At 38.1% G+C, this 21,561-nt stretch overlaps 2 protein-coding genes and 1 long non-coding RNA gene across 4 annotated transcripts; 2 read left to right on the top strand and 1 right to left on the bottom strand.

Annotated features, from left to right (window-relative positions):
• Window positions 1-628: 628 nt before the first annotated feature.
• On the bottom strand, window positions 629-4,966 carry LOC103414713 (ureidoglycolate hydrolase). Of its 2 annotated transcripts, XM_070810254.1 has the most exons (13): window positions 4,636-4,966; window positions 4,388-4,473; window positions 3,917-3,991; window positions 3,504-3,632; window positions 3,137-3,223; window positions 2,734-2,936; window positions 2,552-2,654; window positions 2,228-2,319; window positions 2,017-2,079; window positions 1,588-1,828; window positions 1,274-1,314; window positions 852-969; window positions 629-749 (listed from the first exon to the last, which is right to left on the bottom strand). In XM_070810254.1, the coding sequence occupies exons 1-12, from the start codon at window positions 4,843-4,845 to the stop codon at window positions 872-874; spliced, it is 1,428 nt and encodes a 475-aa protein (XP_070666355.1). In that variant the 5' UTR covers window positions 4,846-4,966; the 3' UTR covers window positions 629-749; window positions 852-871. The 2 variants fall into 2 exon arrangements, with proteins under 2 accessions (XP_070666355.1, XP_008351302.3); XM_008353080.4 differs by having other exon boundaries at window positions 629-969.
• Window positions 4,967-17,184: 12,218 nt separating this feature from the next.
• Window positions 17,185-19,448, top strand: LOC103453401 (DNA repair protein XRCC4). Its single transcript, XM_008392941.4, has 4 exons — window positions 17,185-17,602; window positions 17,708-17,836; window positions 18,485-18,607; window positions 19,039-19,448. Exons 1-4 carry the CDS (start codon window positions 17,318-17,320, stop codon window positions 19,279-19,281), a joined length of 780 nt encoding a protein of 259 aa, XP_008391163.3. The 5' UTR covers window positions 17,185-17,317; the 3' UTR covers window positions 19,282-19,448.
• Window positions 19,449-20,407: 959 nt separating this feature from the next.
• On the top strand, window positions 20,408-21,352 carry LOC139190511 (uncharacterized). Its single transcript, XR_011574777.1, has 2 exons — window positions 20,408-20,572; window positions 21,052-21,352. It is a non-coding gene; the product is annotated as an uncharacterized lncRNA (long non-coding RNA).
• The last annotated feature ends 209 nt before the right edge of the window (window positions 21,353-21,561 follow it).

Consider the following 21,561-nt stretch of genomic DNA (forward strand, 5'->3'; position numbering starts at 1 on the left):
TGGTTGCGGAAAACTCTTTGGATTAGTCTGTCTGTTGTCACAAAGGGTATCACATTCATAACAAGATGGTACCAGGTGGAACCAACATGTAAGGGATCTACTACGGTCTAGTGATAGGGTTTAGGTTTTAGGTTCGATTCTCGGCAAAGACGAATTGAAACCACATTATTACTAGCCCATTATAAAACTAAGCCCATCCCCTAGATAATATGTTTGTTATAAAAAAAAATTTAAAAAAAGGCAATATTAAGTTTTTCGTACCCTCTATGGAGTATCGGAACTACAATGAAACTTCCATATGGGCTAAATGTAGAAGCCGCATAGGGCTTGGACTTGACCTTACATTTGTTTTGAGCAAGGCTGTCGTAGAGGCAACATACTCACAAACGAGATGGGACCCGAAGGTGGGGGGACACCTTACATCTCCTCTCCAGTTTGCAAATAGAAGACGTTACGGCGGAGCTGGCAGAGAAGGGTGTTGCCGTGGAAGTTACAGATGCGGCATTGTATTACACTCTAGATGAGAGTTATGGTCGTGTGAGTATCGATTTTTCAGTCAAGTTTTATTTTAGACATGATGATTGGTAATTCGTTAGTATACGTGTATATGTGAGACAGATTTAGCACCTTGCTTCCTAACAATGCACGCTTTATTTGCTGCTAAATAGTTTGAGGTGATATTCCAATCTGATTCTACAGTTGATATATAAACAATGAGGTCTGTCTGCAGAGTTTTTGCATCTCTCTCTCTAACGCGTGCCCGCGAACACAGAGAAACAACCACATTGTTAGAACAGCTGAACAAACATTAGAATTTAGAAGAAAGTATACCCCAATATGTAAAAGCTTACAAGCTATCAACTCCGATGGTTCACTGCAATGACAGCTTTGCTAGGGTCAATGCTAATACCCTGACCCCGTTAGATATATCCTGAATGGATGCATATTCTTCAGGCTTATGGCTGTAACCTGCAAAACCAAATCCAAATGGACGCAATAACTTAATAGCATTCTCTACTCATTCGATCTAGCATTCTCTACATGTCTAGCAACTGATTCATTCTTTTGTTCAACTATGTGAGTGAATGTCATCCAATGTTTCTAATTACGAATATCTTTGCGTTATAGTTGTGCTTTGGCACACGCAAAATGTGTGGCAGCTGACATGCTTTTGCAATAAACTAGATTCTCAGTCTGACTCAAATTATTAATTTCAGTACTACTACAGTTATTTAAGATGGTGGTTTCTAGAAGAAGAGAAAGGAGATTCTACCTTTGTAACATGGAATGAATACCATACCCATCGGAGAAACCCTGCAAGGATATGAAAATACATTAGTAGAACCTATTTGTGGTGAAAAGAATAACGGCATGCTGTTCACCATCTGAATTTCCTCAAATTTAGTTGAATTAGCAGCCTAAGTAGCCACTTGGTGGAGTACGAAAAAGCACATACTAAAAGAAATGAAATACGGAGAATGCATTGTATGAGGATGTATATGAAATACAGCAAATCTCAAATCTTGCTATAGACTTTAGATATACAGGGAATCCTTTCTTATAGGGATAAGGTTTTCTCTATCTTACCTGGCCATGAACAATGAATCGTGGTAAGCTCGGCTAATCATGAACTTGTACGTTAAGTTTAGCTCTTTCGATGAAGCTTCCATTGCCTCAATTATTGATTTATCAGAGATTGCTGGCGGATCCTGATTTATGATTTTGAACTCTGATAGACTGACCCCACGTTTACTTGCTATAGCAATTGCAGATCGATGAATTTTCTCAATTACAATGTTTCTTCGCTCTTCATCAATATCTCTTGTGTCTACAAAATGAAAAGGTATTACATAGTATCAAAAAATAAAACCAAATTTTTCTTCGATATATACTAAAAATCCCAAAGACTGGTATCCATTTGGCTCAATTTATGACCGAGAAAGGATATACAATGGTCTTTTCAAACTTCAGTAAAATTGTATATTGTGCTTGAAAATTTAATGACAGAAAGCATACCAATTTCCAGATGCGATTTACTTGGGATGCTGTTAATGGCTCCAGGATGTAGCTCCAGAATACCTTTGTATAAAATGATTATTAATATATACCACACACATGAAATAAGAACAGCCAACATAAGAGACTTGGAACACATTGAGAAATTTTAAAGAAGGTCAAAGAATTAATCCACAGTCCTGCACGTAGGTGTGAAGGAAACACAACTTACCAACTGTACCAACAGTATCAACAGACCCAGATTCCAATACGTGTTTCTCAACAGCTAGTGCTAATTCTGCAGCTGCTAGTCCAGCATCATTTCTGGTATAAATAATTAATGGAAACAATTATGAGGCATGTTTACTTGAATATAACTCAACAGCCTTTAACACAAAATACTTATGTTAGCTGCATGAGTCAGTTTTCAAAAGTTATTAGGAAATATCACACGGAATTTGCAGGTGGGATAAGGGGAAGGGAACAGTTGTGCATAACCCTAGAACTCAACAGGAAAGGTGTTGAAACTCCATTTTACAGTTTGCAAACAACTCACCTATTTGGCATTAGGACAGCACCGGCATGGCCTCCATTGCCTTCAAACTCCACTTTTATACTTGCTGGGGCTGCAATGGCAGTTACAATACCAATTGATATACCTGGATCACAAAACATACTGCTTTAACACATACACTATTATGCATAATGTTGGGAACATGTATGTTGGAAATGATCTACCTTCCTCCTCCAAAATGGGGCCTTGCTCAATATGCAATTCCACAAAACCAGAGTAGCTTTCTTTTTTTAAGAACACACTCAATAAAGCATCTTCATGTTTAGTGTAGCCAGCAGATCCTGCAGCATCTAAGAAGGATACATTTTGACCATCAACTGTTGTCTTCAGAGCATTAGCCAGGGCCTCAATCCCTGCCATTAAGCGGCTGCACAATATGTATTTTGCTTTTAAACATAGGCAAAAGCTAGAGTGGATTTATTTAAACAACACACATCATTGTTGGACTTCACCCGGAACTCAACAAATTAAGAGATAAAAGCGAATTAAATGTTTTATGTAGAAACTTCACCGAAACATTAGTATAGCTTCTAGTGTGTTAAAGTCTAACCAAGTAGTGATCCTAACCTTCCTAGACAGCTGATTCCAAAGCGCGTAGGCTCTTCCGAGGTGAACAAGATAACTTCCAGTGATCTTTTGGGTTTGAAGCCAGACCTGCCAGAGATTCAGTAGCATAACCAGAAGAGTTGTAAATACATTTCACCTCAGGAGAACCTAATATGAAATATGAAAGCAAACTTCTGATTAGGATCTTTCCATTATTAATATTTCCCAGAAGGTTATTTTTCACTCAATATAAATTCTCATTTCCTCAGTATTTTATGTAAGATCGGTGTCTCATCCTTGTCTCCTAGAGCGAAATCAAGCATGCTAAGGCTACAAATTGCCCAACTCAATTAAACGGTTCACACCAAGACTCATCAAAGTTGCATACCTTTTCAGTACATTGATGGCTTCTATAGCACCTAGAACACCCACAACACCATCATACTTTCCAGAGTATGGAATGGCATCAATGTGAGAACCTGTCGCAACTGCAGAAAGATCTGGATTATAGCCTTCCCTACATATAGTAACACAAGACAAAACCATGGTCAGAGAAACTTAATAAAAGTACGATATAAAGAACAGTGCATCCCAACTAAATAAGGGGCAATAAATATATGCCACAGGGATGAGAGAGAATATAGAAAAGCTCCTATCTACTGTAACCAAAGCAGTCCCGAATCAGGGTTTTCCAAAGTTCAATTGATTCAATTGAAACAATCAAGTTTATAACATCACAATATTCAAATAACAAAATAGAATACGAATAAAAGTTCGAAGATTAGGACATAGTACACTCACCACCGACCAAATATGTTACCAACAGCATCCTCTCTAACAGATAGACCAGAAAGTCCCATCAAGTTTTTGATGAACCTGCAGTAAATATTAGCCAAAAGAAACAGTATCAAAGACATAGCAAAGATCGAATATCATCTCAACATAAATCTCAATACTTGTTTGGGTTGCCATTGTTCTCATTCTGCTAGTCACCATTCTGATAAATATTCGGAAATTGATTTTATCGAAATCCAATTAAGACTTTCTACATTAACTCCATCCAACAATTAAGCCATCACGTCAATGAGATGCAATATGGAAGTAGAACATTACTTGTCAATCTATACATACAACAGCCATGGTACAGATTACCTAATGTTGAAATTCTACAATCAAGCGAAGTTCAAGCCACCCCACGAAATCCAAACAGACTCACTGAAATTAAACCTTAGTTGAATTGACAACTTGACACTGAAAAGGTAACATGCATACCTACGAGCCAATACATCTTTCTCAGTATACAAGACCCTGGTAACTGATGGGGCAGGTGTATCCGAATAAGTCGAAAGTTCATCAATCTACCAATCCAAAAATCCACAAAATTTGCTCAGATATGAACAAATGAACAAACCAAAATCTCACAAACAGTCATATGAGACAATTAAACAAAACCCAATCAGCCAAACTGATAAAGCAGATAAACCCCAATTAGCAACTATCAAATTGATTAAATGAAGTACCTGTTTCTGCAAACTTTGAGTCTCAACTGAGAGTAAAGAAACAGTGGTGTGAGACTGAGAGGTAGAGTGTGATTCGTGAAATGGGTAGCCAGAGAAATCCTCCATTGTTTTGATTGTTGCGTCTTCATTTTCGTGAGCAGAGATTGCAGTGAAGGAGCAGAGGAGGAGGAGGAGCAGAAGAATTGCAGAGCTAGGGATATTCAGAGACATGATTTTTCTGGGTTTTTTTTCTTTTCTTCAGAACAATTTATAAATTCAGATGGGGTTTTATCGGATGCGTATATAAACATACCATTCAATATAAAACAATGGTATCCACCATGACCATGGGTGCTTATCTGACACTGGTTTTGTCCTGTTTTGTGGTACTTTTTTGAGTAAATTACATAAAAACCCCTCAGGTTTAAGGTCTATTACAATCTCATATAATATCTTTAAAACATTTTACTTTCATACCTCACGTACTATTTTATTTCAAAACAACACCTCCGTTAGATTTTCCATCCAATGGTCTGTTAAATGCTGACCTGACTGCCACATTTGTGCTGATGTGGCTGCCACATGGCAAAAAAATAATTTTTTATACATTAACAATATTATAATATTAAACCTATTTAACAAAAAAAAAAAAAACCAGAAAACTTGAACCTAGATCCCCTTCCCCACATCTCACCCCCACCCCCTTACCCATCTCCTCCTTCCCGTCCGTCCGTCCCCACCCCCTTACCCATCTCTCCCACTCTTCTTCTTCCTCCACACCAACCCCAACACACTCCATGTCACCCTTTCTTCAATTCCCTCATTCCCTCTCCCTCTCTAGGGTTTGAACTTCAAATTCCACCCCTCTCCTGCCTCTTCCCCTGCCACCCTCTGCCTCCACGCGTCTCCTTCCCCCAAAACCCATATCCCCATCCACCTCTCCCACCTCAAAGCCCCCACCTTTAATCATTTATCTGTTTTTTTTCACTAATTTTCTTAGAAACCCCTGTAACCCAAATACCTGCAACCCACTGCCTGAAAACCACAACCCACAACCCAAATACCTACAACAGTCGCCCGCGGGGGTCGCGAGCTCATCGTCGAATGTGGGTCATCGCGGCAGAGGAAGGCCGGTAGGTCGTCGCCCGGGGGGAGGGGGGACAGCAAGTGCGTCGTCGCAAGGGGGAGGGGGGAGAGCAGGTGCGTCGTCGCCGGGGGGGAGAGCAAGTGGGTCATCGCCGGGGGGGGGAACATGTGGGTCGTTGCGGGGGGGAGAGCAGCTGCGTCGTCGCCGGGGGGGGGGGAAGAGCAGGTGGGTCGCGGCAGGGGACGGGTTTGGTTTCTTCTTATTCTGGGTTATTCTAGGGGAAGGGATTTTTACAGATAGGTGAGGGGGAAGGAAGGGGACTGGGTTCGGGTTTTTCTAGTGTTTTTTTTTTAATTTTTAAATAGAGTTAATATTATAATATTATTAATGTATAAAAAATTATTTTTTTGCCACGTGGCAGCCACATCAACACAAATGTGGCAGCCACGTCAGCATTTAACAAATCATTAGATGGAAAATCTAACAGATGTGTTATTTTGAAATAAAATAATACGTGAGGTATGAAAATGAAATGTTTTAAAGATGTTGTATGAAATTGTAATAAACCCTCAAACCTGAGGGGTTTCTATGTAATTTACCCTACTTTTTTGGTTTTGTTTATCGTTTGGTGAGTGTGACGTGTGGTGGGGTTTAGGGAAAGGAGATAGTAAATTGTAGCAATAGTTTCACAACTCTAACTCAATTGGAACAATGATTTTTCAACTAAAAATTCATTAGCATTGGTCTCTCAACTCATCAAAGCATGCAGCTATAGTTCCTCAACTAAAAATTCATCACTAATGGTCCCTCAATGTTAATCCAACTGGAGAAATGGTCTCTCAACTTTAACCCAATTAGAGAAATGTTCCCTCAACTTCAACCCAATTGTAGCAATGGTCATTCCAACATAACACATTTTGACAAAATTTTGACGAAGTTGACGAAAATGACTATAGCTACACGTTTTGATGAGTTGAGTGACCAATGGTAATGGATTTTTAGTTGAATGACCATTGCTCCAATTTGATTAAAGTTGAGGGACCATTGTTACAATTTACTTGAAATGAGATTATTCGCGTTCCAGGAGGATCCTCATCGAACCCTCTTTGTAAGGATGCTGGAATCCTCCAATCACATTCGTTCATCGTACATCGTGCGGTCAGAAATTATTATAAATTTAAAATTAAATATAAACAATACCTAATAAAAACTGACTGCACGATGTACAATGAACAGATATAATTGAAGAATTCTCAAAATCTTTACAAAGAGGATCCAACGAAGATCCTCACTCATTTGCGAAATGATTGGGAAAAAGGGTAAAGATTAGGATTTTTTTAAAATGAAAAAGTGGGTACATGCATAGTCGAATCAAAGTGTAATTTGCCTCACATTTTATTAGGAAATGATTACGAGAAATCTTACGTTCAATTCTTGTCAAAATTAAATTTGAATTACATTTTAAATAATCTTCGTCTTTCACTTTCTTAGTGTAAATAATATTTTTTGTTTAAAGAAAAAAATTATCATTAATGCATTTGTATACGAATAAATTTTGGGTATAATAATATTTTAGAGAAAGAAAATGAAGAAAGCAAAAACTTAACTTCAAATTTTTACTTTTAGAAAGCAAAAACTTAACTTCAAATTTTTACTTTTAGAAAAATATCGCCCTATAAAAAGAAAAGAAAAAACATGAGTTTAAGAGACAGATTTTAAACTATAGGCAACGTGAATCAAACATACGTGAATCAAACAACGTATCAGTAGAGAAATTGGCCTCCTGAGAAAATGAGCCTCTTGATTCTTCCTAACATAGGAAATTAATACCACTCCATAAGATTTCAATTTTATATTTTTGTATAACATAATGTATAAAAATAGACAACAATATATTTACAACTATAAAATCAAAATTAGGCCAAATCTCATTATAAACTCGGTAAAATAATTTAGCTTAAACCTCAAACAACGAAAATCGAACATAAGAATTTTCGCTTGCAATTAGATTTTATAGTTTTAATGAATCCCTCTTTAGTTTTCTACAATTTTCGATTTCAAAGTTTGATATTTTTTATTTTACTTTTTAAAAAGAAAAACCTACTGACTTTGATCGGTTAAATACAGGCTTAGCTTAAGTTAAAAAAAAAAGATGGAAAAGACTGTTGTAAATATTATGTGGATGGTCCACATGAATAGTTTGTTACTATTTATGCACAGTATTTTCACTATTCATTTGTGGAAAATTTGTAAAGTGAATAGTGCTTTCTTTTGTTTATATAAAGGAAGAAGATGAATGAAGTGAGGAGAGTTCACGGGAAAGAAAAAGAGGAAGGAAGGAAGAGGAAGAGAGAGAAGGAAGAGGAAGAGAGAGAATAGAGGAAGATGAGAGGAGATAATAGAGAGAGGTATCTTTGTACTCCTATTATTTCAGATTATAATGAAAGCACCACTGCTGCCCCGAGGACGTACTCCAGTCACACTGACTGTAGAGGAACCTCGTAAATTTTGTGTCTTGTTTCATTTATTCCACTGCACCCACCGTCGATTTTACAACACGTTATCAGCACGAGAAGCTCTCATGTCAGTGGAAAGCACAACGCCACAAATCATGTTCACCTCCTCCAGCTGGAATCTCATAGATAAGAAAAAAAAATTTCATTTCATCTTCAAATCTCAGTACAATTGATTTTCTTGAAGCAACTATATATATTGTTATATGACTGTATATCATCCTTTGCAGAAGCAAAAGAGTAAAAGACTAAAAATTTGTAAGAGAATTTGACAGCCATGTAAATAGCCTCGGAACTCCAACTTGCGGACCTCGGATTGAAATACTTTCTTCTTGAACGTTGTTCGTCTGCTCAGTATCTACAACATATCAAAATTTCAGAAAATGTTAACGGTGCGATCGTCGCAGATGTCTGAAATACCAAACCAGTTTCCAATTTCCGCAGAAAACTGGGCAGCCACCTTATGAGTACCAAAACTCCATTTCGGTAGCTCAAATCGAAATTGTTTCTTCACGAAAGTTGTTTGGTATCCTCTTATCCATATCATACTAAATTTTGAACTAAATCTAACGGTTTGATCTTCTCATAAGTTGCAGACACTCTTGACTCCAAAACTTATGGGAATCGTTTCGACTTTTTCGAAACTCACCGGAAGAGGAACACCAATTGGAACTTATTGTTACTATTATTTACTGAGTAACCAAAATGACTTCGAACTGTGAAATAATAATAAAAATAAAAGGGATGAAACAAAAGAAGTGGCAGACCAAGAAAATGAAAAAGCAAAACATGAGGACTTAATCATTGCATTTTCTGTTTTGGCATATTTATGTGCATGGTGTTGGTTTAAAGCCCATGTCACAAGTTCTATTTATTTAAAGCAATTTATTTATAGTGGGTAGAATTATTACCCTTTGCTTTAAAGCTTTGATATTTATGTGAATGGTGCTGAATCAAAGCCCTTGTCACAAGCTTTATTTACTTTAAAGCAATTTATTTACCATGGACGGTTTTACCGCCTATTGCTTTAAGTTTTAATGGTGCTGAATTAAAGCCCTTGTCACAAGCTTTATTTATTTAAATGCAATTTATTCATTATGGCTGAAATTACCGCCTATTGCTTTAATTTATTTATTGTACTTATCTTTTATTACAATGAGTATAACAAGGACCCAGAGTTCCTTGATTAGATCAGAACCTGCAGTTTCTTAATCCTCATCATATAAAATGATTGGACCCGAAGTTCCATCATACAAAAGGATCTGGCATGAAGTCCCTTGATCCTGAAGATCAGGACATGAAGTTCCTAGATGAGTACCGTAAGTTTGAAGTGCCGCAGTGCCTTAACTTAATTGTAATAAAAGCCATAAGAGTCTCAGTTTACAGACTATTAAATAAGGACCAGAAGTTTCTTATGTCCATACTCAAAATGGTTTAGCAGAAGCCTTTATTAAGCGAATGAAATTGATTTCCCGCGCTCTGCTCATGAAAACGAAATTGCCAATTTTCTACATGGGGACATGTAAACTTTACATGATGCATTATTAATTCGGTTGAGACATGTTACCGACCATCAATACTTCTCAGTACAACTCGGGTTTGGAACCAACCAAACATTATACATTTACGAGTTTTTGGTTGTGTTGTCTATGTGCCTGTAAGACTGCCACAACGTACTGAAATGAGGCATCATTGCGGATTAGGCATTGATGTTGAACACCATCTATCATTCAATATTTGGAATTCTTGATTGGGGATATGTTTACCGCATGGTTTGCGGACTATGATTTTGATAAGACAGTTTTCCCGTCATTAGGGGGAGAAAATAACATTGTTCCAGAAGAACGATGAGAAAATATCATTCCAGAAGAATGATAAGAAAAGACCGTTCCAGAAGAACGAAGAGAATTTGTTTTATTTTGATTCACGAAGTAATCAATGAGAAAATGAAATATGAATAATTGAATGATGCAACGAAAGTGATGAAATCATATATACTTACTGCAAATGTGCCTACAAGAATTGATATCTCTGTTGGATAAAATAATGAGACAGTAAATGATTTATCTGTTGCACGCCTGAAGCATGGAAGATTTTTAGACTCAAAAGGTTCAGTTATTCGAAAGAAGAATAATATGGCACTACTGAACTATTGCATTCCCGAAGCATAACTGTTGCATGCCAGAAGCATGACAGTCGTCGCATGGATACACGTCCCAGATATGACAATCCACAGACATGGGAATATTGATGTCTCATACATGAAGCATAATAGACATATAGGTTCCAATGACTCAACTCCCGGAAGTGGAGATTAAAATCCAAGCTCTATAACGCTCAAGAGGAGGTTATGATCCACATTCTCTCAATTATGACTATCCTGGAAGAGATAGCGTCATGCCCTTGAAGAGGCAATGGATATCCAAAGAAATGAAAAGCTTTTATGCATGCGCATGCACATGAGAATATGAGATCACGGATTGATGATAACCAATGGTAATTTTGGTTTTTACAAGTAGCTACTAAATTCATCAATGAGATGTGTTAATATTGAGTCACGTTCTTTTGTTCGTCGACAAAAGAAAAATTATTGGCCAAAATGGAGAAAGGCAATTCCATTACAATTTTGTAAGAACGTGAGCAAATGAACCTATATATATATTTGAATACAATACAAATAGCCAAAGGATGTTGAACCAAGGAGGTTATATATGGGCATTTGTAATACAGTGTAATACACTTACATGATATGACACAAGGTTGTAAACGAGTTCATATGAATGGAGAATTATATACGAAGGGTTGTGAGTCGCCCACATTATATCTCCATAAGTAAATCCCTCAAGTATACATGGGAGCAAATTGCTCTGTATAAATTCCAAAGGAAAATGTGTCATGAAGTATAGAAAACCCTTGAAGGATTCAAATTGCTTGAAGTAAGCCCCTGAAGGGTAAAGCATAAAATATATACTCAATATCAATGGATGATATAAATTGCCTTAGTGAGTACTATCATTATGATATTGTTGCAACATACTAAAATATCTTGCAAGAGTCAATGACATTAAATTATAACTCTTGAAGAGTTGATGATATTAAATTGGGACTCCTGAAGAGTCTAGAAAAATTATAAAGTGTTGAAGGAATTATTGTCTCGAGCTGCAGATCGAACAATCTACCAACACGAATCTTATCCATGATATTTATGATATTAAAAGAACCATATGGATTGAAGATTATGAGTTGAATACTCATATGATGAAGACACTAAGAATAATCATTTATCTTCGTGAGGGTAAAGATAAATTAATATTTGGTCCAGAAGTACCACATCTTAGTGAAGTATATGCTTTATTGTATTTGGCACAATACATTGAATGAAATAAAGCTTATTTATTAATATCTCCAAGAAATTACAGATATATACATACACATGAGTTAAAACAAACAAACAGGATGGAGCCTTCACAAAGGTTGCTCATGTGAAGCCTCAGTACTCGGAAGTACCCCAGAAGGGGGAGGCACTGGAGATTGATCATGTGGCACCCCAGTACTTAGCAAAACACCAGAAGGGGAAGGCATCAGTTGCTTTCGGAATCTAGCAACGAACCTCTGGTGATCACTTTGAATCCGACTTTCGGATTCCTGCAGTTGGACGAGCTTTCTTTTCATGCTCGTAGAGTAACTATTTGCAAGCACGTGTAACACCCTATTCTCGTGCTTGAGCCCTCTGATCTCTTGTTTAAGACTTGCCACCTCCGCCATTAATGATTCAACTTGGTGAGTTTGAGCAAGTAGGCGTTGGCCCATATTGGACACAGAGCCAGCACACTGAACACTGAGAGCCAAGGAGTCTTGAACGGCCGACTCTTCAGACCGTTCTGAAAGGATCTTGTTATCCCTTGGAGTGAGAAGATTCCTAGCTACCACAGTAGCGGTTATGTTATTCTTCATCATAGAGTCCCCAACCGTAAGAGGACCATTAGAAGATAAGAAGGACGGGCGCCATATATTATCCTGACGTTGCTCGTCTGTATCACTCCTAAGACTCAAATCTAAGCAAATGTTAGATGGGCAAGTCATTTTTCAGAAATGATGAAGGAAAAACAGAGGTCAAATAAAATTTCAGAAGTGCAAGAAGGTGGAAATTTCTCAGGCAGCAATTTTCTGAGTATACCCTTGAACACAATTGATGTCTCTATAAAAGAAGAGGCAGCAGAGCCACTTGTTCAAAGATCGAAGAGGCACCGCTCTCCGAATTTCAAAAGCCAGATTTTCCTGAATAAAGTTCGTTGGCATTTTTCAGACGTAATCCCAACTTTTTCAGATGTCGCGTGCAATTTTGTCAAAGATCTCTGACAAAGTTGAAAACGCGTAAATCTTACTGTTCTATTTACACCATAGTTGCTGACAAGAGTAAAAGCACAGCACCACCACTTGCTATTGGGAAATCTCTATATATGTCGACCTCTGTTCTTCATAACAAGGCAGACCTGCAACTCTGCAAGAATACCTAACTCTTCCTCATCTCCGAGAATGCATCTTCAACATAGCATCTCGAAATACTCAGTTTTCTTCCTCTCCGAGAATACCTCTTCAAACATGTCACACCAGGGCAAGATTATCACATATCTTCAGGGACCAGAGCAAGATTATCTCATATCATGCAATCTCCCTGTCCTTTCCTTTGTCCATGTTCTTGCCTGCGAAGACAAGGATAAAGAAAGCAATATGTCGAAACCTCCACTCAAACTCCCGGTAAGGAACCGACTGCCTGGAACCTTTCCCGATTGCTTACCTAGTATTGCTCTCGAGTAGTCATCTTCAACTGTTGTTGGAGCGGGGTCCCCAGTCACCAAGAAGTGATGAACCATTCAAATGCAAGGGTTTGCATTCCACTCCTGCATCAGGGGACAAATCCTACAAGAGAAGATGCCACACATGCATGGGGGAAAACCAAGGAAAATACTACTGAATCCAGGGGAGCAAGTAAGGAAAGTGAAAATGATACATTGAAGCATGTGGAGACAAGCGCAATGAACGCGTGCTGATTCATCCATGACAAAACTGAAGATCACTTGCCACATGAAGCTCCTCATGGTCCAATTTCATTCAAGATCCAGCTTCGAAGGTCCTTAAAGAAATTACAAGTCCGATTCAAGATCAAGTGTCCACCATACTTGAATCAAATCTGCTCCAGATAAAAGGAGTAAATTTCGATCTTCAATGCTAGTCTAGCAGAAAGTCCTACAACCCAGTTCAAGAAAAAGGCTGTGGAAAGTTAACAATAAGTAAAGCAACTCTTTTAGCAATTCTTCTTACTAAGAGACTAAAGCAGAACAATCAACGATCAACCTAAATGATTTGAGATCAGGGGGAGATACTCATCAGGGGGAGCATCCAAGACAGATCAAGATTTTAACGAGTCAATCGAAGACTTGTGGCCATCCAAGGGGGAGTGTTGTAAATATTATGTGGATGGTCCACATGAATAGTTTGTTACTATTTATGCACAGTATTTTCACTATTCATTTGTGGAAAATTTGTAAAGTGAATAGTGCTTTCTTTTGTTTATATAAAGGAAGAAGATGAATGAAGTGAGGAGAGTTCACGGGAAAGAAAAAGAGGAAGGAAGGAAGAGGAAGAGAGAGAAGGAAGAGGAAGAGAGAGAATAGAGGAAGATGAGAGGAGATAATAGAGAGAGGTATCTTTGTACTCCTATTATTTCAGATTATAATGAAAGCACCACTGCTGCCCCGAGGACGTACTCCAGTCACACTGACTGTAGAGGAACCTCGTAAATTTTGTGTCTTGTTTCATTTATTCCACTGCACCCACCGTCGATTTTACAACAAAGACAGCTTTCAAAAATCAGCTTATTTCAACAAAACACGGATGAACATTAACAAGTTAATGAACTTCTCAATTTTTCAATCCTACCCTCCCCTTTCTCATGCTTTCTTCCTCATTTTTCCCAGAACCCACTCAAAGACTTCCAAATTTTGAGACTTCTCTCTCACTCTCACTTCCCTTCTCTATTTCAGAAAAATCCTTCAGGTGTGAAGCCATCTCTTCCAAAAAAAAAAAAATCCTTTATATTTTAAGCAAGTCTTTCTCTTTTCCTTGTTCATTTAATTGTTTTCTTCTATTATACAGATCCTAAAACTTGATGGAAAGATTGGAGCTTTCAGCTTGCTACACCAAATATGAAAGAAGCCATCCTTCCTTGTCACAGCCCGTCTCGAGATTTATATATCGGGAGCGTGAAATGACGATACTACCCTTGACGTTACTAAGGTATGTGTGTGATATGTTTTGAATTTTTCATGGTTCCTAAGCTTTTGGAGAAAATAATTTAAGTTGGATTTATTTGGAATGTATTTTTGTGTGGTTAGGGATTAAAATTAGTGTGTATGTTTGGTTGGACCACACACAGCCAACTCTCCCTGCTCTCTTCCCCGTACCTTCCCTTTCTCTCCTCCCTCACGACTCTCTCTCACTCTCTCTCCCCCATAAACGTACGGCAACAACTAAAACCCTTCAAAACTTCATGGATCGAAGCAAATAAGGTATGAATCTTCACCCTCTTGATGTTCTGAGTTGATTGGTACTAGTTTTAGGAAGTGAAACCCTCGGGATCGTCGGGAAACCCTAACCCCGAAATTGTGCACTGTTCATGCACACGTAAAATCTTACGTTTCAGGGAATTTCAAGCTCACAGTGAGCTTAAGGACATCCTCGCGAGCCTCGGAGTGCTTCGTTGGTGATAATTGGACGTCGGAGGACCGAGAGCGAAGTCCTCAAAGTTTCCCGAACTATCGTGCTTCGCCAGGTAAAATATAGTGAATTTTAGACCCTAAAACTAGTCCATCGTGATTCTTCATGGTTGGGGCTTCAGTTTGATATAAAATTCGAAGAAAATGGTTGAGAAACGAAGGAGAACAAGAAGTTACAAGTTTGGCCGGAAACCAGCCGCCGGAAAAACCAGTCCGGCGACTGGCTGGGGAAGATGACGCGCGTGGGGGCGCGTGTGTCCGTGTGTTCCCTGGCGCGCAAAAAATTAATCTAAAAATTTCTCAACGTCCGTGACGTCGAGTAGGTCGATGTGGTATATTCATATACCCAATTTGAGCATCGTATGAGAAGTTATTTCGAATTGTTGGTTATGTGTTTAAATTAACGTTTTTATAGTTGTTTCGCATATAGGTGACACTTATCCCGAGGACGAGCACATCCAGGGATGTCACGGGGGTTACGACCCATCGACTTATCAGTGAGTGGGCATTTTTGTTTTTGTATTACCTATATACAACTGTTTTTCTCAGAAAATGCGTTTATATGAAAATTTTGATTTAAATTGCCATGCATGCAAATGTTGAGATATTTAGTTTGATAATGGATGCATATATATGTTAATTGACGCGGTGGACGCACATGTGAGTTTTTATATTATTCAGATGAGTTATTTTATGAGAACTGCATTGAAAGCTCATAACTTGCACCCTAGGTGTTAGTGTTTATATTATTATTCACCACATCGCACGCTCGTCTTGGATCCAAGTAGGTGGATGTCGTACAGACCATGTGAGGGTTCCGACATGCTAGTCGTATAGATCACTAGATGTGATTCCGACTAGTGGGTGACCTTAGTTATGCGCGCTGATGATTGATGAGAGAAGCACTAGAGCGTATTTATACACCTTTCATCGTACAAACTACTATACGTAGTTCCGAGTGATGTGCAGTGTAGTGCTGTACATGTCACAGTTGGTGACTCCGGCAAGGCCGTATAGGTCACTGTGGTGACTCCGGCTGAGTGGGATGTTGAGCTTTAGAATCAGCCGTACATGACCATTGTAGGGTCTCCGGTTGATTTATTATTTCACCTAATTGATATTGATGCATTTCTGATTATATTTGGCATGGTGTGGCATATTATTTCTGATATGTTATGTTGATGGATATGAGCTGAGTTGTGATGATATGTGTATATATATGTTTATATACTATTTTTCTGGGGAAGTGTACAAGTTTTACGGTGAGGGGTTGGAAATGTTTTAAATGGAATGTTTTGGAAAATCTTTGATTTTACTGACCCACTCATCTTTGTTTTGCGCCCTTCCAGGTTCTAGTTAGCGGTTGGTGACTCTCGAGGTCTTTTTCCGGCATTCTGACAGACGCTCTACATGTAGGACTCACCTGCGGGTGATGTACTTTTATTTTGGTCCTACTTGACTGCACTTAAACCTATGCTCTGAATTTATGTGTTTACCTTATAACTCATCCTTTTATTCTAGTAGGTGGTTCTACTAGAGATTGGTTTGAATTCCTTTATATTTTGTTATGTCTTGCTTCCGTGTCGCACTTTTGGTTACGTCACGCTCACGTGACGGCCAGCACGCCTTGATCCTCTAGGTCGGGGTGTGTCATTCCTCCCAACGATCTCTCTCATTCTCCAGGTCGCGTTATTCGGCTCGGTGTCCTTCCTCTGGTAAGCTTCTCTTGTCTAAAATTTCATTATTTATTTGTTTGGATTTTTAAATTTGGGGATGGGAGAGTGAGTGAAAAAGGGGTGGGAAGAGTGAAGGGATGAGTGTATGGGTGTCGGGAAACAAACATTGGGGATGGAGGGTCGGGAAAAAATTAATTGGGGAAGGTGATATGGTTTGTGGAAAAAATTAGGGTTTGTGGAGAAAACAAGAAAAATTGAGAGAGAAGTAAGAAAAATTGATTACTTCTCTATTCATTTTTTTTTCGAAGAGTTGTTGATTACTTTTTTTAGATTAATTTCTTGTTTGTCATTATCTTTTGGTTATTTCAAACAATCATAGTTGTTTTACAAAAAGAATTTATCAAACATTATAATATTATTATTTTTTTCTTAAAACACTTTTACAAAAAAATATATCAAATACTCTGCTGCTTAATTTCATAACACCGGAAAAACCATTTTTTTTCAAAGCATAACAATACCAAACCAGCTGGAGTCAAAAGAAGGCGGGAAGAGTTGAACCCCACAAACCCCTAAAATCAAAGTCCGTCCCTCCATCTCTCTTCAATTTCAGAGACTCAGCGTGCAGAGGAAGCTCCACAGCCCACAACAATGGAGGCCCCCACCCCCAAACACACGTGCCTAAAGCTCGATCTCCAAGAATCCCAGCAACCAATCTTCGTCAAGGGCACGTGGTTCCCCTCCCGCTTCGAACTCTCCATCACCGACGGCCGCAACGCCTGGATCTGCTCCGCCTCCGAAGACCAGGTCAGCGACCGTGCCGCTCAGTGGGACCAGCCGGTCTCCGAGTACGTGGCGCTGGCCGAGCGCTACTTAGGGTTTCAGCACCCTGACTCCGTATACGGGTTCGCCGACGCCGGCGACGGCTACAAAAGAGTAATTAAAAATTGAAGCTTTTTATTAACTTAATTTCTTGGGGAAATTATGTTAGTTGTAATTAAAGTTGAGTAATCATTCGATTGAGATTGATTGTTTGTACAGCTTTCATGGACGTTTGAGAAGGAAGGGACGAAGCTCGAATGGCGGTGGAAATGTCAGCCGTCGCCAAACAGTAAGCAAACCACGGCGGCGGTGTTGGATTTTCTCATGGATGCAAATGTTGGGCTAAGTGTAAATTTCCCTCCTTTTTATAAACTTAATTATTTTTTGCTACGAAGTGTTGGATATTAATAGGAATGATAAGAAAACTAGGTTGGAATCCACGCAATTTTGAAACCCTGTTGGAATTTTTGGAAATTTAATCGAAAGATGAGTTGTGATTTGGATTTTCAAAGTATTTAGCGTTTCTGAAAGAACCTAGATGGGTAATTTCATCTACTATGCACCGGATTTGAATTGTATATATATGTACAGACTGCAGACTCTGAAGATTTTCTCTCAACTTTGTTGCACAAAAGATTGTGATTTTTTGTAAACTTGATCTTGCGTTGGGTTTATCGGAGAAGCCAATGTTGAGCTAGAGTTTTTTAGACTTCCAGTCTGCCGCTCTACATTGTCTAGGAAAGAGCTGATTGCATCTGACGTAACTTGCATTAAAGTTGGAATAGTATCTGGTTGATTACTCATGTCAATAATGAAGAGTGGTGTATAGTATGTCGGTTTCCTTGTTTTTACAACTATTAATAAGTCACTGATTTGTGTTTCTTCTGTTTGTACATATCATGCATATTTGAGTCAGTATATTCTGCTGGAGGTGGTTATGAGAGTGAGTTTAACTTGTTTGCTTGTTTCATTCATAATATGTATGTGTGTGTATAGGAAGAAGTTGTGAGAAAAACTCAATCGTTTGAGAGGTTGAAAGTGGAAGCTGAGAAGTGTCTAGCACAGAGTGAGAAGATTACCAATGAGAAGATAGAATTTGAGTCCGCTATTTATGCAAAGGTGCACCATACCATACCTCTATTAGCTATGCATCGATTTTCTGTGTTCTCAAAATGTTTCTGTATTCTGTAAATGGAGCTTCAAACTTCTCCTGCCATATAATACAGTTGGCATTCTTTGCACTTTAGAGTGCAGTATGTTCAGTAAATAATATACCCTTGCGAAAGTTAGTTCTTCATATGAAAAATTCCCTACAATGGTTAGAGTCTAGTATTTGATGTCTTTGCTTTTCAGAGATTCTTTTGTTTTCAACTAAATTTGCATGATCTGGCCAAATGTGTATCAGAATCATATTTTGATCATGCGGTCACTTTTAATGCTTTGACCATTTGGGATGTGATTGATTTGTTCCCATCTCACTCATTTAATTGAGACTTGTGCAGTTTTTTTTTCCTGAATCTCTTGACTGACATGTCTTTAACATCTTCTAGTTTCTTGGCGTCTTGAATTCAAAGAAAGCTAAACTAAGAGAGCTCCGAGATAAGCTTTCAAACAAAGAGGTTGCTGGGAAACTGCCAGAAGAAGAGGAAGCAAGTTCAGAACAAACTGAACCTTATGTCAGTGGCGATGACAAAAGCGAGGAAGAATTTTTGAAAGATTATCCAGCTACCTCCAAGGATGCTCCAACCATTAGGTCTCGAGGTAGAGGTCGAAAGAGGGGAACGCACAAGTAGCGTGTCACTCGTCAATTCTAAATTTCAGCATGCTTATGTCAAATATTCTGCGCCCAGGATGTTCCTATAAGTTTGTAACTTCCTATTTAATGTGTATGATATTGCAGAGTTCCTTTTTAATAGTACTGAGATCTTTAGAGGAATACACACTTCTGTACTTCTATCAAGATCTCGTTTCACAGCTGTTCTAAGCTTCGTAAACAGAAACACGGCCTAACCACGAACTGGTTCCGCGGGTCTAGTTCAGGTTTCTAGGCCAGTTTTATTTGTTATGCTTCAGTTTTACTTATACTCCAAAACTGAATGCCAGGTTCAAGTTTTGGGTCCTTGACGGACTCAAACAATTCCGTCGCCTCGTCAATGTTTCCATTCTTGCAGAGTCCATCCAACATAACGGTATATGTAGACAAGACAAGGGTTTGACCGCAAGTTTGCATCTCTTCAAAAGGTTTATGTGCGGTTGTAACTTTGCCAGCACGATATAAAGCTCCTATAAGTGTGTTGTAAGATACCGGACTAGGTTCCAATCCGTTGCAACGCATTTTCTTAAAGAATTGTACACCCTCATCAATCTTCTAACCCTTGCAGTAGCCGTGTATTAGTATGTATGTAGCTAACAACCTTACGCTCAAAAGCCTTTATACTGCCACAATGATGTTCCGTGCCCACCATATAATGCTATGTAGAGAAAAACTTGCACGTGACGTTGTATGATTGGCACAGTCATCACTCTAAACTTAAGGAAAGGAGATTCAAACTGGGTTGCAACGTTGGACAAACACATTTTGCATAATTTGTGAGGCGATATTTACCGCACTAATATATCGTTAATGTGATGTCTTATGTCAATCATATAATGTTATGTGCAGAAAAACTTACATGTGACATTGTATGATTGACACATTTCGTCACAATGATGGTTAAAAGTTTTCCTAATCCACATCTACCAGGAAGATCTTTTGTTAAGCTTTTCTCCAGTCTTTTTTTTTTCTTTAACATATTTTTGTTATGTAACTGTCTAGCTTTAACCGTTACTTTCTACTTTCCTATATGTTCGTGTAGCACATTATTTGTGTGATTTCGCTGCAGATTTTTACTACATTTATTTTATCCAATCTTTGGAATTGGGGATTTGTGAAATCAGAAGAAAACAATGTCTACAGTGAGGGAAGGAAAGAAGAAACCAAAGCCAGCCATGGAGCCTGGAGTTATTTCGTGGGAGGAGAGAAAAAGCCTCGCAGACAAGGATGAAGAGCTTTTGGAGAAACAAATACAAGATCTCAAAACATGGGTACTTATATTTCATTCATTTTTTATGGCCTCATTTTTCTTGTATGTGCGTACTATAGATATTTGACAGGAAATCATAAGCACGCACCATTTATTCGCCTTATACATTTTTGTTTAATTATTTTCATTGTTTTTGTTTGATTTATTCAATCTGAACGCCCAAAAAATCTGTAGAAGAAAAAATTGTGTGCAAGTAATCATTTTCCATGTTTGATTCTCACTTGAGGGATGTGATAAAGCATTTTGGACTGTTGATCATGTTGATGCTCGCATGATGAAATCAATGCAGTCAATGGTATTTGAAAGGCGTTATTCTGATAAAAACCGTATACCATAACGGGATAATGTTATTTTCTTTCTCAGAATGTCATCGCACACTCATTTTGTGTCTGATGTATTGAAGTTTATGGGATAAACGACGTTAAAACATATAACACATGTATGACGATGACGAGTAATATTTTCATCTCGTTCTCGCAGACGAACATGATAGATTCGATAGAGGAGAAAGAATTAAAGGAGTATTTGAGAAAGAGACCAGATGAATTGAAGACAGTGAAGATCATCCAAAAGACCAATTCTAAACAGAACCAAAGAGGTGAAAAGCCCAAATGCTCAACATCTAATGGGATTATGGCTTCGGTTTGGAAGTTCCACAAGGAAGAACAGGAGGATGAAGAATTTTAGGCCATTAAATGCTTATGGAATATTATTTGTTTGAATTGTAATTGGACGATTGGTGGTAAAAATAATTCAGGTATTGAAAAATGAATTAGCAAGATTTCCACTAGTTTTTTAGAGTGCGTTTGTTGTACTGGATTACTTCGGTCTGGACTAGCTCTAAGGATTAAGTTAGATTAGCTTAGAATAGACTAAGTTAGATTAAATTAATAAAACGTTTGGTACAATATCTGACTAAAAAGCAGGTTAATGAAAATTAATGAAATTGCAAATTAACAATAGGATTACATCAAACTCAATAGCAAAATA

Source organism: Malus domestica, chromosome 13 (genome assembly GCF_042453785.1).
Source record: "Malus domestica chromosome 13, GDT2T_hap1".
In the NCBI taxonomy this organism is placed as follows: domain Eukaryota; kingdom Viridiplantae; phylum Streptophyta; class Magnoliopsida; order Rosales; family Rosaceae; genus Malus; species Malus domestica.

Bases quoted from the DNA above. Each gene is read 5' to 3' on its own strand.
- LOC103414713 (XM_070810254.1), bottom strand. From the start codon at position 4,845: ATGTCTCTGAATATCCCTAGCTCTGCAATTCTTCTGCTCCTCCTCCTC. The intron at 3,992-4,387 runs GTATGCATGTTA...TATTTACTGCAG, and splicing joins AAAGATGTATTGGCTCGTAG to GTTCATCAAAAACTTGATGG. The intron at 1,829-2,016 runs GTATGCTTTCTG...TTCATTTTGTAG, and splicing joins TAAATCGCATCTGGAAATTG to ACACAAGAGATATTGATGAA.
- LOC103453401 (XM_008392941.4), top strand. From the start codon at position 17,318: ATGGAGGCCCCCACCCCCAAACACACGTGCCTAAAGCTCGATCTCCAA. The intron at 17,603-17,707 runs GTAATTAAAAAT...TTGTTTGTACAG, and splicing joins CCGGCGACGGCTACAAAAGA to CTTTCATGGACGTTTGAGAA. The intron at 17,837-18,484 runs GTAAATTTCCCT...GTGTGTGTATAG, and splicing joins ATGCAAATGTTGGGCTAAGT to GAAGAAGTTGTGAGAAAAAC.